We start from the raw sequence: 16895 nt of genomic DNA, 5'->3' as shown, positions 1-16895 counted from the left end.
TCGTTGTTGTTTACTCTCTTGTGTTTCCTCATTAAAAACTTTTGCCCGTAGAAAGCAGGAACTCTAATGATACCACAAACTCATGAGAAGTGAGCAAATCCTTTCGCTTTTTCTTATTTTATGCTCGCAAGAGTGTGGCTGATTGGAAAACGCTTTTTTTCGTCTGTATTCATTTTTTCCTTCCACCGATTTTTTTAAAGAAGTGTGTGAGCGAGTGACCACAATACCTACTTCCCTTTTTTCAGCATATTCCTTGTCGTGCCACACGCAACAGTCCCTTACTAAGCATTCCTAAATGTTGGTGCATAGAATTGGAAGAAATCAAACAACTGAAAATAATTCAGCGCATTCTACAAGATTTGTAACGAGAGATTTTAAAAGGAAGGCACTTGTAACGGAGACGTTAAGCATGTTGTGCTGAGAGAACATTGACGACAAGGATTAAGTGTACCAATTGGGTGTGCCTATAACTTTACGACGTATCCTGTGTAGTGGGGCTAATCAAAAATATTATAAGCACCTAGTTATATGGCGAAGAAAGACTGTAAGTTGTAAGGAATCGCTCACAAGAGAGTAAACAGTAACGAATCACTCGCGGTCCATTTGCAAGGCAGATGGTTAACGATAAAACGACGACACCCTAGAGTTCGTGACGTCATCAACTTTACAGTAACAGGGAAGAGGAAGTGTATTTTCGAGAAGGAGACGAAGGATCGAAAAATGGAAAAATATGGGTACCTTTATTTTAAAAACTCCACCAAAATCGGAAATATTTTACCATAGGTGAACTACTCCATCCTAACGCAGGAGTGTAACTATCATAGGTGGATTTAGGTGGGGGTTAAGGGGGACACGTGCTTCCCCCAAGACGCTTAACAAATTGACGAGATTTTTAATACAAGTGTTAATAAATTTTATATCTTATTATAAAATTTATAAATATTCACTAATTAATAAATTTGGTATTAAAATTAAGGCTATATTTCTTACAGTAATAGCTGCATGTAGATTTTAATCCCAAATATGTGGTCATTTGCCTCGCCATGGTAACTATACTACTGTTTAATGGACCTACTTGTAACTGAAACTACTGAAAAAGAGAATTCTAATAACACGATGTAATACTTGACTTTTTTGGCAATAAAATACATAATCATGATGATAAAAAATATTTTTAGTCTTGTTATCTAGCTAATGATGACGCGACGGCACTTACCTACCCAGCAACAAAACACGAAAGTGTTTTTCATCAAAATTAGGGGCTACCGCTTAAGTCTTGTTCAAGAAATCAAACTCATTTGGCAACGATATACGTTATTAAAATAATTCTAATAAATGCGTATTAGCATCCAATTACACCATTATTCCATAAAAATTGCAATACATGTACAATGTATGATTCATGGCATGATATGGTCGACTTAATATTCCAGACAGACATCTATTAATTTTTAATAAACAAACTTCGAGTCGTGTTGGTAACATATGTCCACGTAATTGTTTTATCTTTTTCCAAGGCAAATTTTGCGTTAGTTTCCTCAGTAGCCTACTTCCCTCTTCATTTTACCGTAAGGTCTTCTCCCTTTCATTTTATCTAAAACATCCCATTCTCTTCCCTCCTCTCTCTTTCTTGTTTGCTCAACATTCCACCCTCTAACAGTGTTTTCCATTGTAATAGAGTTTTAAAAATAAAGAGACGAATATTTTTTTGACTTCCGATCCGAAGCCTACTTCTCGAAATATACACAACGAAACATAGTCGTCCTTCATGCTCAAATTTTCCCCTAAGATTATTTAGTGAAGGTCAGATTTTTTTGTATCGTGGAACATATACCCAAAGTGAATGCTGTGTAACAAAGAAAAATGCGTCTCGTTCCAAATATGTTAGCGAAAAAAACTACAATGTATTCTCTAAATAAGATTACGGTAAGCTTAAAGCTCTTAAAGCTCCACCTGCGGATTGAACCGTTAATGAGCAACTCTAATGCCGCTGGTGGTGGGATGCTGAGTTACTGGGAACTGCCGCTAAGTGGATGCAAGCCATCAGGTTTCTCAGGGACCAAACCTGCAGCGGATAGCATTATGCACCCGAGTTTACTCGAGGCCGACGCCCGAGGCTAAAGGCTCGGTTGCTGACGCGCAGGCGGTCCCCTCGCCGGCAAAACCAAACTCTGCGGCCGTGGTCACTTACTCCATAATTCTGCGCTTAATGTATTCAGCCAGAGTTAAATACGTACTGTCAAATCTCTGCCCAAGCGTAGGTAACTGCGTTTTGATATAATTAACGCAAATCAATTCACTTACGCGGGCATTGCCTTGGACAAAGAGAAAAAAATTACGTGACCATATGTTGCATACATGAGTTGATGTTTAGTAATGCATAATATCATTATTTCAAAGTAATTACGTATACTCATATAGATAGAACTCAGCAGTAACTATATTTTCCTCTTTACGTAATTATTTAATGGATATAGTGGCACTAAAAGCACTTTTTAAGTGACTGATGGAAACAGAGTAGTGCACATGTCACAGATGATTTTAGAGCTAACTTTTAATAAAATATATGAATTCCCACATATTATTACAACATTTTATATGCGCGAACAGTTTTGAACGATTGAAAAAATAGAAAATTCCAAGAATTATTCAACCTCTTTTTATAGACTGACGAATTTTAAAATAATTTACGTGGTGTTAGCGATACTATAATTTTTAAATTGATAATTATAAAACAGGAAAAATATACCAAGCATAAGTATTTTCGGAAATTCTTCTATCTAGATATCACCATAATACTTTGCATGTATTCAAGAGGAAGCGGCGTCTGGATATTTTCCAAATTTCCACCATATGCGCCTTATGTTAATTGCACCCTAATTCTCAAAATCAGATATCTTCCTTTACTATTCCATGCAGGAAGTAATCCTTTCATTAGAATCCTGGTCACGTATTCTTCTGATCAAAAATTACCCTCTTCAGCGGTCCTCATCCTAACAAGCCGGGCCAGAAATATCTTTTATGCAAGTTTTCTGCAAGATTTGAGGTCTCTACGCATCCCTGTGCATCTTTCTTCTCATTAAAAGCCGCTCTCATAAGGCGCCGCGCTGTAATGTGTTAGAATGATATCCTGCATTTATACAAAGCTGATATGAGGCAAAAAGAAAAGAAAGATGAGCTGATGGTAAGGCTTCTGTGGCATTCTTCATGAAACAAATAGTTTGCCAAAAAAGTGCCACTTTTTTCATAGCAATGAACCTTCAATCAAATTACGTAGGGAGAATTTTGTGTCATGAAACACCACGAAAGAACTAAGTTTAAAACCTTTTAAGATGATAAGATGCTATGCTCACATTTTAAATGAAAAGAAAAATTTGACGATAGTAAATATATTTTAAGAGCAAGAAGTACCTATTGCTTGTAAGTAAAAATGGTTCTGCAGTCAATATTGTAAAAACACTTTATTTATGCCTTAAAGCTTAGTTTCGGCAAATCGTTTCATCATATATCGGCATATTAACTCGAGTTTGAGCAAATCGGTTTCAATGGTGGACTTCAAACCAGATAAACAGACAAAATGAGATATATCTGTTGAGTTAAAAAAAAGGGAGGCCGCATAATTTTCAGTTTTTACAGCACGTACAACATCGTATCTTTCTTTAATACATCTACCGCGTTAATAACCAACGCTTTCAATCATTTAATTACGACAAATGATGAGACAGGCGAAGCGTGATACAGCTTAATGTTTCTCAGCCACTAGGCTGCAAAGTCAAATGGCTATTTTTTGGATGTTCATTTCTAAATGTGTCTTCCTACCCATTTCTAATATATACATTTATTATCATAACAATTTTTGAGAGGACACAGAAAAAAAATGCAGCTACAACGAATAGAAAAACACTTCTAAATTTTCGTTGCATGCAAAAACTTCTTCAAAGGAGTAGAAGGACTTTTTATGCGTTCAAATATTTTATATAATTTTATTTTAAAGTGAAAATATAAAAATAAATAGAATGTTAAATTACCTTTAAAGCGCATTGAAGTAGCATACTAGATTGGTGCGCGGAACATACGACGCGACGTCGCGTCGCCATAATGAAGTTTAAGGGGATCAATGCCAGGCGCTAAGGAAGTCAAAGGAGGGTTAGATTAGCCTAGTACTGATTTTGATTACAGCATATAAATAATATGATTAGTTAAAAAATATAATTTTCGTTCATTTTATTTAAAAATTTACATTTTAAACTAAATTGTAAGCAAATTATAAATGCCCTCAATAGAGTTAAAGTAGCATTCTATACTAGTGCGCGGAACATATGGCGTCACCTAAATGAAGTTTGAAAGGATCAGTGTCATGCACAAAGGAAATCGTAGGGGGGTTAGATTACCGTAATACTGATGTGAATTACAATAAAATACGAATGTTAGTAAGTTTAGGCGTTAATTATGCTCTTACTGATTAGTGCCAAACAGGCGTGTTACGCCTCAACGGTTGAAATATTTTACCCAACGTAGAGTTGAGAACCTAATCTAAAACATACATTCCCGTAAAAAGGAATCAAATTTAGTAAATTGGGTAAGCACAGGAGTCAGATCCTCTGCCTGCACTTTTTCAAAGCAAAACCCAATTTTCGGGGTGTACTTTGTAGTGTTCTGCATAGGATGCTGCCTCAACTCTTGCCTCAGTACATTTTCCAGGTAGATATTTTGGATTGGCAGGGTAGGATAGAGAGGGAGGGCCGTGGTTCGGATTCCACTCGTCCTCTTTCCGCATGACATATTAGCCACCGTGAATGGATACTTACCGCCGAACACATGGCATTCCAGGAGGACGTCGTCTCCCTCGGAAAGTGGGCCAAGTACTGGCCCGCTGACCTCCTCACCCGTCGGCCCGATGACCTTGACCTCCCGGGGCGGAACTGGAATGAATCGAATTTCAATTATGTCAACTTCGGGCTCGAGAGAAAAGTTCATATCATTCTCATTTTATGCACATTTTGCATTCATCGGGAAGTAAGCATTCAAGCTCAAGGAGTCTCTCGAGCATGAATTTCAATTCAAAAGCAGGTGTAAAAACGTATCATATAATGGAAGAAGAAATGAAGCCATCGTGTGAGGCTAAAGAATGGAAATATGGTGACGAGTATAAGTTACAAATTTAACTCGGGTATGGAGCCCAGAATCGTGGCTCCAAAATTTACTGGCGTTGAACGTGTGGTATTAAATACATGCATAACATTAATTTTAAATGAAGTCTTGAGGTGAGAGCACATTTACATAAATATGGCCAGGAAAAAGGACATTGCAGCAGAAGAAGCACAAAGGCATTATTGAGCAGTAGTATAATATAAATAAAATAGTAAATCATAACACTGAGTGTTATGTGACAACGTGTGCATAATCAAGCACAACTCTACCATAGGCATAGGCGAAATCAACAGCTTAATAAATGAATGCGTAATTGAATAAAGTCATGCAACTCTAAGTAATAAAGGGAGATTTCATACTTCAGCTCGGATATGTCTTCAAAGAAAAATTCGAATGGGGCCCTCGTCTCACTGCCTATTTTAACATATTTTAAGGTTATTTTTTAGGAATGGATCACTATAACTGCATACTTCGCGAACGAGAAGAAAAGTTCTGATTACGTAGTGTCCCTTACAAGGATATGCATCAAAAATTTTTGGTGTGGTTGCTTAATCAAGAACACGAATCGTTAACACTGTATGAATCAACTACAATGAAACACTTCATGGTGTTGACGTATCGCAGGAATTGAAATAATGCTATTTATATAACAGAAGTTATGGACATTTAATCGAAGCTATCTTAAGCACCCCATAAATAAAACCATGACATTTCTCAGCAGTTTTGGAATAGTAAACTTAATTGGTTCCCTTAGGCAAATACATTTCGTTACCGGATTGAATAGCATCCACTACGATACAATTGTGCCCTAAATTATTTTTTCACCCATTAAAACAGAAAATGTATTAAATTTATACATTTTAGACGATTAAATCCAATAAAAAATAACTTCATATGAATAAAGGTTTCTCACCATTGAGTATATGAATATGTCAATGTTAACGTTTAAAAATCTTCATTTAAAAAAAGTAATCATTGCGGCTTACATGATGTTTGTACGTCGGTCCAAAATCGCTGACCGGGGTTATTTGTAAATAATGATACCAACGTCTGCACAACGGAACTTTACAACTGTTACCTCACTTAATGCTTGTATTACCCTTTCAAGGTTTTAAAAAAAATGAGTTGCTGAAAGAGTTTCGGTTCTACACAAATGCGCAAAAGATTTATAAACATTGTCTCAACTACGAAAATACTCAAGAGTAATATTTTATTTTTAACCAATTCGAGGCCTATATTTGTCACAATGTACGAGACTCACTTATATTGTCTTAACTTCTATTAATTGTTAATTAATTAACTTTTAAGTACCTATGGCTCGCAAAATAAACGTTTAAAAAATCTATTTTGTTTGTATATTCATCAAAACTGGAGCAACTACCTCAAAACATAGTTATTCCTTGATAAATCCGCAGTAGCAGAAAAACAACTGCATATTTCTTTTTTAATACGAGTTTCTACCGCTGTGGCAAATAGACTTCAAAGATTCCTCGTCACCGAACAAAGGCATTTATTTTAATTGCTTAGGTATGTCTCGTCAAACAGCCACTTTTCGCACACCAACAGTCGTGATCACTAATTACAAAACTCGTTCCTTTTGAAACGAAGTAGAAAACAATCGCGGGCGAAAATGCACAATCATCAACCGAAGAGCCCTTCTGACAAATCTTAATATCCTGCAGGGAAAGAATGCAGATAAAAAAAGAGAAACGGTAGAGGTACAGGAAGGTTTCAAGTTTCCCGACTCCTGATCGCTCCGCTACCTATGATGGTTGGACCTAATTAAAATCGTAATGACCGCCTTGTGCCGACTCCCGCCTTCCTAGAGGGGGTGGGACTCCAGCTGCACTGCCGTTCCATTTATTCGTCGAGACGGAGAACGTGCTTCAGGTAATGAAAGAAAAATAGCCGGGAACCCCTCTTCTTTCCCACCCTCCTCCCCCAACGCCAAACCCTCGGAGGCGCAACGGCGACATCTGGTGAGGTTCTCCTTAAGCTCATTCAGATTCAGCGGGATGGAAAAAAATGAAAGGGAAGAACACTGGCTGCCGAACCAAGGATTGAAACGCAGGGATAGAAGGAGAGTTAAAGACATACGAGAGAGAAACGGCAGCCACGCCAAAGTTTTCTCGAGTGTCCCTTCCTCTCTCTCCTCCATCTTTCCAAAGACGCCTACATCTCATTGTGATCACTATTCCCTCTCTCACTCACACTCTTCACAAGGCATCAAACGTCTAAGTGCCCTCCCCTCGTAATGAGATCAAAATTATATCGTGACATCAGATGAACAGAGGGAGCTCACGCGGAGATGAATGCGTAGTAACATTTCGTTTTTAGCAAATCGTTCTTTCTAATTACTTCAACCAATTCAGGTTTGGTATAGTGGAAGTTTGACATATATTGAAATAAAAGGCAATTGCACATTTCCACAGTTATTTTAACGCGTCGTACGCATGAAACTAACCGTGGAAAAGCGCTACTAGCTTTTGATTAAATAAATCACTCTTCCAATAAAACTCATAGCTAGTAATTAGCGTTTTATTCGAACATTAAGAACAGTTTATCATCATTAAGTAACCAGCTACATTCATTGAGAAGTAAGTTTTCAGAAAAAAACCTTAAAAAGTGGGTTTTACTGTGCAGTTGATATTACACTTGCTAGCTGAACAAATTCAATGATTTACAACGGCAATAGACGCCATCAATACCCTTGCTCGTGATGACACTTATTCACTTCATATCACTTCCACTTCTAAACCGTAGATAAGGTTTATTTGAGTCATTTGAAAAATTTAACGTTTTGGTTTGGTAAATTTTATCAATTTAGTTGGTCAATAGATTTCCTCCTGTAATATAAAAGTTTTCATTGTTTAAATTCATTTCAAAATGACAATAACTTCATGGAATTTGGAATCATCATTTCATGATAATTAATATTTCATCACTGATTAACTTTCATTCTATTCATTTTTTTGCGTTCCCAGCTGAATCCACACAATTGGGTGGTAAAAAACACAATCATAAACTGACTGTGGAAAGTCATTTTACCATGCCATGTCAAGTGATCCAAACTCAAAAGAATAAAACAAAGGAAATGCAATTATACCCTTGCAAATTCTCGTAATGATAATGAAAAGAATTTGAACAAGCTGCCACAAAATATTCAGGGTACCTTTAGAGGTAAAATATTCGTTTGGGTACAAAAACTGGATGCAAATATATATATAGCATTTCACGTTGACGATAATCGCATAAATTTTGTACGACGGTGAATCTTGAGATGCAATTCTGTAACCAGTAAAAGGGTTATAAAATTCCTGATGTGCCTTCAAAATCCTCAAATAATATCATCATATAAACGGAACTGTATACGCTTTAATTATTCTTCTGCCCATCATTTTCACATACACCCCAGGAAATTTTTCCGTGCCCATTATTATTTTCCTTCCTCAGCAGCTGCTTTGCGATGGAGTTCATTTAATTCACAGCGGAAAACAGTGGAATATCGCTGACTATTGCGCTTCGCTGCTTGCTCATTGACATTTGACCTTTGGCCAAAAGTTATTCCGTTTCCTCGCTACCAAACCAGAAAGGTTTTAAGTATTCCCTAAATTCATTAAAAATACGCCAAATTCGCCACAATTCCACGCGGTGCCACCACACATGCAACAAGAGTAAAATATACATTTCCCGTTCAGTCAACTCATTTGGCGCTTCCACACGTACAAGGGGAAAACAGACGGAATGCAGAGTGGGAGGAGGTGAGAAAGGTTTTTCATTTGAATCTCAATGGCATGGAAGCGTCGACTACTCAGACCAAAACAGTCGTAGCATAAAAAAACGCAGTTTTCCTTGGGTGCGAGCCACAATCGCTTTCACAGTCTCCCTGACAATTCCCCATCCCACGGACGCAATCATTATTCGCTGCGCTTTTTCCTACCCCGTGCGAACGGTAAAGCTTTCTTTTTTCACGCGATGCATCTGTCAATTACGGATACGACGTTGAATGAAAAAATTATTGTAGGCGCACCAATATGAGTCCTTCCTTCCATCATAACGTTTTATTCTACGGTGGAGTGACAGATCAATTGATACGAATGATCTCCGTAATGCGGTTTGAATTATTCAACGCCCACAGACTAACACCTCAGCTTCATTCCTTATTATTATTTTTTTAATTCACAGACAACATCTGCTCTAGGGAGATGGAGCCTTTGAAGAAAAAATAAAGAGAAGAAACTGTTAAAAGCTAGAGCGGCTCTCCTCTGGGACGTCTCAAAAATTCATCTAGGTTTTTAACTACACATTCAACACATAATAGCTTACACTATTGCAGTTTTTTCCAGCGCGGAAATTCTAGGAGAAAAATACCTAGGATAATCGTTCCTTTTTCCTGTATTAGAGCTTGAAGCTTCACGGTTAGCGGCGAAGACCGAAATCGCACATGCCTTTTCATGCTCTTTCATAGAGCTCGCTTTATTGAGGAAACCGATAAAAAGGCGTCGAAAAATCATCCAGCGGCCATTCAGAAAACCGACTCCGCAAAACGGAAGCTCTACAAGGCTGCCACAAAAGTTATCGCCGCACACCTCAGGTCCCTTGCTCCGCATTGTGAGCTAACGAGGAAAGGATACTCAATTGGATGCTATACGACCGCTGGTTTGACAAGAATGGCATCATTAGCCGAGAAAATGGCTGTGGCTAAGTGCTCCGGCTCCATTCCATATTACGGCTCATACTCGCACTGTCCTGCGTGACGCTTTTGCGAACGCAATTAACATCGAATTTCTCCTTGCGATCAAGAATTCTACCGCCTGCATACCGACCTACTGCTACTTCCGTGTCACACAAAACTTTGCGTCCATTCTATGCGTACTACCTCCAATACTGCGAGCATTTATCTGGGAAAAGTCATTGTACCGCAGTAAAGTTTTAAGGCTATATATGTGAATTTTAACACGGCAGTGTCACCACAGTAGGCGACGTTGGCCTTCCGCGTACAATTAAGCGCTCTACTCTTCCAACTTTGGGATATTCCATTTATTATGTTTCCCCTTACCTTCACTGTTTCGCGAGGCCATATTGGGGCTAACCGAGATGGACCCTTAGGGCCCTATGATAATATTTCTTCCACCGGCGTTGAGGTGACGGGGTGGATGAGTTAAAGTAGTCACGGTATGGCCATTGAAGCTGATTCACTACTTAATCATTTCGCTTACATGTACCTTCTACATGTACCGCTACATGAAGGTGAATTATTACCTTCATAAATCTTGTGAATTCGATTCATACTAAGAAGGTTAAAAGTAAAAAAAAGGGGCTGACCTTGCCAATCAATTCACAATGAATATATAAGGTACAGTGCTTAAACATAGGGAGTCGGCGACGCCCTCAGATTAAACATAATCAGATTTGATTTAAGGCTTGAGAGCATGTGATCGAGATTAAAATTAAAAAATCCGCTATCATTTGAGGAATCTGAAAGGATTAAATTGACTAATTAATACAAAAGCGCTTGATTATTATCGAACTATTTATTTCGATTAGTATATTTATTTCTATTCAATTTCGTTCTCACTAAGAAGAAGCATTAGGATTCGGTGGCGCAACTAGGACCTGTCTTTTGAGTATGGATATATAAGAATTGAAAGGCACCCTACCTCTATTCATAATATACAAAATTTCGCTTCATATTGGGCGTATTGACAAAAAATGTTAGAATTACTTTATTACGCAAAGAAAGAACTAAATTGAATAAATTACAGAGGAAAATTTAAAATAAAAGCGTGTAATTAATGTATGAAACAGGTTAGAATACTGTGATATGATATCTTTTGTTTATTTTTACGTTTCTGGGGAGAATCTATCCCCCTAATCCCTCTTTAATTACACCATTGTCAGGATGCTAATAAAATAAAACGTACCATATCCCATACTGAATCCTGTAAGTATAATACTGAGTTTGGAGTTTCTATACGGAACTTGGCTTCGGTCACTAAGAAGCAACCTCGAGATCTCTTGTGCATGCTTACCTAGTGGTGAAGCCAAAATAACCCTCGAATTTGGTGGCAAGAGAAATCTTGAACCCGCCGGGCTCGTTTGAAAATGAGTCTATGGAGATCGCAAAACTAGCCTTTCTAGTGTGACGACGCTATCCCCTCTTCATTTTCATGAAGTCGGTGTTATTTCAAAAGGTTTATGGCAGAATTGGAGTCGACCCATCTCTCCTTTACTTCCATAACGCGCTAATCTGTCTACTTGAATGAAGGCGTTCGGTTTAGTCAATAGTGTACGCCTCTGGATCATTTCATGGGCCTTGGAGATCCCTATAGAGGAAGGAGAAGGGTAAATAATGACACGATAAGCCTCACGAATCCGATTAGCGGCATGAAGGTTCGATGTACAGCAAGGGAGAATGTCAAAATGGTCTCTGAATGGTCAAAGGGGCATTAATGTGGACATATGAGAAGGAACTGACCATGAGAAATCAGCACAAGAAACTATTTTCCTCGAAGTGCAGAGTTAAATTTTTTCCTCGTTCCCTCATGAAAATTTATATTTTCTGATTCGCTAAAAGCAATCTCCGTTTCCTCAAGGTAGGTAAACGCTTCAGGATGAAAACAACGAACCGACCAAGAAGGCGTATTTTTCTTCCAAAGTCACTATACTATAACGATATATTGCCTCCATTTACTTTTCATCGCCATGATTAACTTATTTCAGATTGTAACGAATTTTGATGATTTTTCTATGTATCCTACAGAGATACGTATTAAAACTAACTCCTAAGCAATTTATTTTTTTTTGATACTTCACTTTCTAGTTACAAGCAAATTAATTAACTTAGTGGTTGTAGCATTACATGTAATCAAAAGTTGGGTAATCGTAATATTCATGGTTTGCGCCTTGACTGGTAAAATCATACTATCTGTTAGGAAATAATATTTTTGAATACCAAATACTTTGGGTTTTCCTAACTTTACATTTTACGGCTTCTAATAGAGGGAAACTGCATATAATTATGATCTCGGTGTAACATTTACTTCCAAAAATTGACGGAAGTGGAGTTAGCTGTTATAATACTTTGTGAATGATGATTATATATGTAATCCAATTCTAAATATAAAATAACTGCTAATAAAATACCCAAATTAAGCGATAACAATATTTTATTCATTAAAATATCTATAACTACCTTTCCTTGGTTAGCATGGAGAGAGTCAGACTTGAGCCTCCCTTTGTCTTGCAAGATGAGGCAAAACAGTTTGTTTCTTGGCTACCATACCGATGATATCAACATAGAGCACTCACCAGATGCTCATAATAGCTAAGTTGGAGAACCTATCTCTACGCAAATTCTCCGAGACAATGCGAAGGCTGGAGGTAATGTCTTTCTGCCTTTACGCTTGAAGTACTTCAACGACGTCGTCACCTTATTGTCGCTCAATGAGCTCAAGAGAGGAGAGGGAGCTGTTTTGGCGTAGTGAGTCCTGGAGGACACAATAATGGTTTTGCACACAACTCCCGAGAATCATCTAAATAGTAAACTAGTTACTCCACGATTCATTGCATTCTAATGCTGTTTTTTTGTGACGTAATTGCCAAAAGATGCACCAAAAAAATGGGATCGTTCATTCAAACTCGAACTCTCCGTGCAATAAAAGAATTTGGTAGATGGAAGGGAAAGACAACTGACAATGACATAGATATTTTCAATGACATTCCTGTAATTTTTTGTGATCATAATGACAAGAATTCGAACAAGCGGCTGGGGAATTCAGGTTAGCCGAAGAGTTAAAATATTCGTTTTGGTACAAAACCTTTCCTTGGCTACTGAAGAAAACAAATACGAGATCTTCATTCAGCCGTTTTAACATGATTTAAGAAGAAGGAAACGCGAAAGTGGGCGCCCTTCTATCGTGAGTTGATGACGTCATTATGATTTCGGCTCGTTAACTCGCTCGGAGAGAACTGGTCATTAAGGTGATTAGTAACTCGCAATATTTAAATAACGGCGATCTGCGTGATGTCGGTTCAAGAAGCCTGGGAGAACTTGAGACGCTGTGAAGTCCTCAGGAGCAGTGCGTGACGTCGTCAACTTGTCTGACTGCCAATTAACTCCGTCGATTTTTCGCCTCGAATACCTCGAGAAGTATGCGACATATTCAAAGTGAAAAGTTACGCGCCTCTTAATTTCCCGAACCTTACCGCAATTGGCAACTATAAGAAGTTAATGAACGAGAAAATGAGGTACACCACAACGTTAAACCCTAAAGAGAAAATTGGGCAACGTTTTCAACCCTTGCGTCTTTACTCTGTGGAGCCACCATTGTGGAAAAACTCACTTTGCATGTACCAAACTGGAAATATATTACCGATCATGGTTTTCACACTTACATGTTGAAACCATGTATGACATATGTGCGGAAGAAGCGGTTGGTCATAAAGCTCTTTCCGCACAGCTTTACAATTGCCCCTGTTCAGGGATGCCGAATAACAAAAAATATTGGGGGGGGGGGCGGGGATCTTGCCCCGGGAAATTTCATAAGTAGTGAGTTAGAAGTTTTTTAAGCATTTTAGAAGACACATATGATCAACATTATAAACCTGATAACTCGAATCTCAATATCTGGACACTCCGGGGAAAATCTACAAGTTTGACACATTTTTTCCTCACACACATAACGAATTTGTGGCTCGGGCCCCATGGAGTCGGCGCTACTGCCCCTGTGATTTCAACGGTAATGAGTCATTTTCATGCGGTGAAACCCTACTAACATAAGGCAAGGGTTTTACACAATTTTCATGAAATTTATGAAAGCCATGCATTGGGTACTTTTGTGGTTGAAATTCTTCATCGGCAACATATTGCGAAATAATGGCCTGATGAAAGCAGGCGTCTCAGGATATGTGGACGGAAATAGCGGTGAAGTAATAAGCTCTGTGTGACAAGTAATCAATATTTTAAGAGAGAAAACATGTGTAAATATGAATAAATACGTTGACGGAATTGATTGTAGTGCTGTTTTTAGTTACCCTCTCTAAGGTAATGATGATGGTGAATGGTAATCGAGAAATTTGTAATGCTTAATTCCGTTATAGTTTTACATAGAATGGTAATTTTCATCTTATTAATACAATCATTCTATTATTTTCTATTAACGGTAAGGTAATAACTGGGGAAAATAGTTGAAAAATATTTCTAATATATTTTCCATCACACGGTAAAAAAGTACTCGTTAACTTTTCTTGAAATTTGAAAATTTAATCCAAAACTGTTCCTTAGTTGAATATTAACATGTATTATTAGCTTTAACAAAGTAAACAATTAGTTGTAGGACTTTTCGATGGCATTATATTTAGATTAATCATTTAATGTACCTTTACCTTTCTGAAACAAATGGAATCAGAAAATCCGAAATTCCAAGCGCGATGAAGAGGAGTTTTTCCATATTGAAATACACACTTGCAATTGTCCTTGTTTTTTAAAATTTATTTCTAGTTAAGAATATTTAATAAAATAAGAAATAAATTTATTCTTAGTTGGGAAAATAATTTTATAATAAAGGAAAATTTAAAGTGTTTATTTCAATATAAATGGAATCGTTTTACTGAACTTTTCATTCATAATAGAATAACGAGCACTTAAGCTTAGCAGTTGTTCAGTATGTAGGCATCACAGGTACCTTTGTGTGTGTGTCAGGGTTAAAGCGTATTATATCCCAAGACCCCGATCTTCACGAGGGGATCTCAGCGGTCATCATTAATTGCACGTTTCCTCAGTTGACACCGACGAGCGCTGATAAGAGGGAAGCGAGCCGTGGGCAATGAGGCATCCGACTCGGCGATCAAGATGTCTCAACGGATGGTTCCCTAAAGTGAGTGCGACTCGGGCCGGGGATGGGATTCATGACGGTGTGGTGCCAGCGACCCACTCCCGCTAACGAGGAGGACACTGGGATTTCGTGACGGAGGATTCACACTGAATGTGGACAGGTGAGGTCATCATCTGTGTGATGCTAAAGTCATGCAGAACGAGGATGTGTCGTGAAAACAAAACAGCAATTTATCTTGATGAAAAACTCATGACCTATGTGATCATAAGGCCACAGTACGAGGATGTGTGGGAAAAAAATAATTTATCTCAATGAAAAATTCACAAATATTACAAAAGAGGATCAAATACTTGGGCGAAGGCGTGGATTTTACGTTCGCCAAACATGTAAAAAGGGACTTCTTTATACTTTCCAAAAATCTTTTTTTATTACCCTATTCGGTTTCAATAACAAATAGCCTTATTCAGAGGAGGATACATTGCATGCCAAAGTTTTGAGGCAATCGGCAGATCCCCGAGAATCAAATGGAAAAGCATCAAATCAATCTAAACCACATCATTAGTTTTTCACGTAGTTAAGACCTCATCTCTTGAAAAAATTATTTCTCCATTCTAAGAGATTGAAAAAAGGTAAAATCTCGAAAACTTTTTAGAGAAATAAGCCTGTAATAAACGATAACATTTATTTTACTGATAAACGTCAGCCATTTAAACACTATAGTGACCTTTAGGCCTTTATACAGGTTTAACTTTTGTTGGTACTTAAAAATCTTGCATAATGAAAGAGGATGACTTCAGGAACAACAATTGTGATTTAATTTGAGAATAGAATTGATTCCAATTTGAAAATAAAGTGTAAAGTTTCAAAAAAATATTTTCAATTGAAATGTTTGCTCATTTCTTTGAAATATCGATTTCACAGTGTTTAAAAATATTATAAATTTCTTTTAATGTCAATATATATCGATTAATGAAGCGTTTCAAAATTTTTCCCTGATAGTGAGTTAAGTATTAAGAACACACTTATTTCGATCGTGTAAGATACTTCCACAACCGAAACGCGCTAGAAACTCAAGGATTAGACCCGACCAAATCATATCAATGACACCATAAATGCCAAAGCTTACAAAGAGCAAACATCTAAGGATAAGGATTATATGATAATAAGGAAAGGGATCATTCCCTGCCCGAAAAATATCTCACGCCTCAATGAATGCAAATCCAAAAAGAGGATTTAATAGTGGGGATCGATCGATTGCCACCTATCGCTTCACATTTTCAATTCCATCAAGGGATTTTTCCTCCTAAGCATTAATTTGAACGATAGAGCAGATGAAAGTTGCATCGTTTAATAAATGAGTGCTGCTATTTATATACCTTTTGCGTTTTAAACATGGAAGCTATTATATATGAATGTTAATTCTTACATGGCAATTATTAACAATTTATAAAAATCGATGAAATAATTGCTGAAATACATTAGTTACCAACTATTTAAAAGAATGCTTTCACATGTGGTTCTCTGGTTTCACTTATGTTCTACTGATAATGAACCATAGATTATTACTACTGATAATTAACCATAGAGTACGGTGATTTGATTCGGGTTCCCAAGAAACATACTGACCATATCTTGTGATTTCAAAATGCAGGATTCTGACCATATCTTGTGATTTCCAGGATGCAGGATTCTCAATTCGTGTTGCGTAGGAACCCAAATTAAAGGAAATTAAAAATTAATAGAGAATTCCTGATACTGGTTTAGTAGCAAAGAAACTTTTCCACCTTGGCCATCGCTTCGTATCACGCGAAGTCCAGGTAAGGGTATATTCCTAGTTTTATAAGAATTATGACTATTATAATTGATTTTGAATTGATATCTGGAAATACGAAGCAAATACTTCATCTA

General features: G+C 37.3%; 1 protein-coding gene across 1 annotated transcript in view; it reads right to left on the bottom strand.

Annotated features, from left to right (window-relative positions):
- LOC124162785 (hemicentin-2-like) overlaps window positions 1-16895 on the bottom strand; it is an 810672-nt gene that overhangs the window by 82922 nt on the left and 710855 nt on the right. The window contains exon 4 of the mRNA XM_046539421.1: window positions 4809-4922. Coding sequence (XP_046395377.1) covers window positions 4809-4922 — 114 coding nt within the window. The remainder of the gene's footprint in view (window positions 1-4808; window positions 4923-16895) is intronic.

This window comes from Ischnura elegans, chromosome 7 (assembly GCF_921293095.1).
Source record: "Ischnura elegans chromosome 7, ioIscEleg1.1, whole genome shotgun sequence".
Lineage (NCBI taxonomy): Eukaryota > Metazoa > Arthropoda > Insecta > Odonata > Coenagrionidae > Ischnura > Ischnura elegans.
Note: the sequence above shows the minus strand (reverse complement) of the source record. Positions and strands in the feature narration are given on the sequence as shown.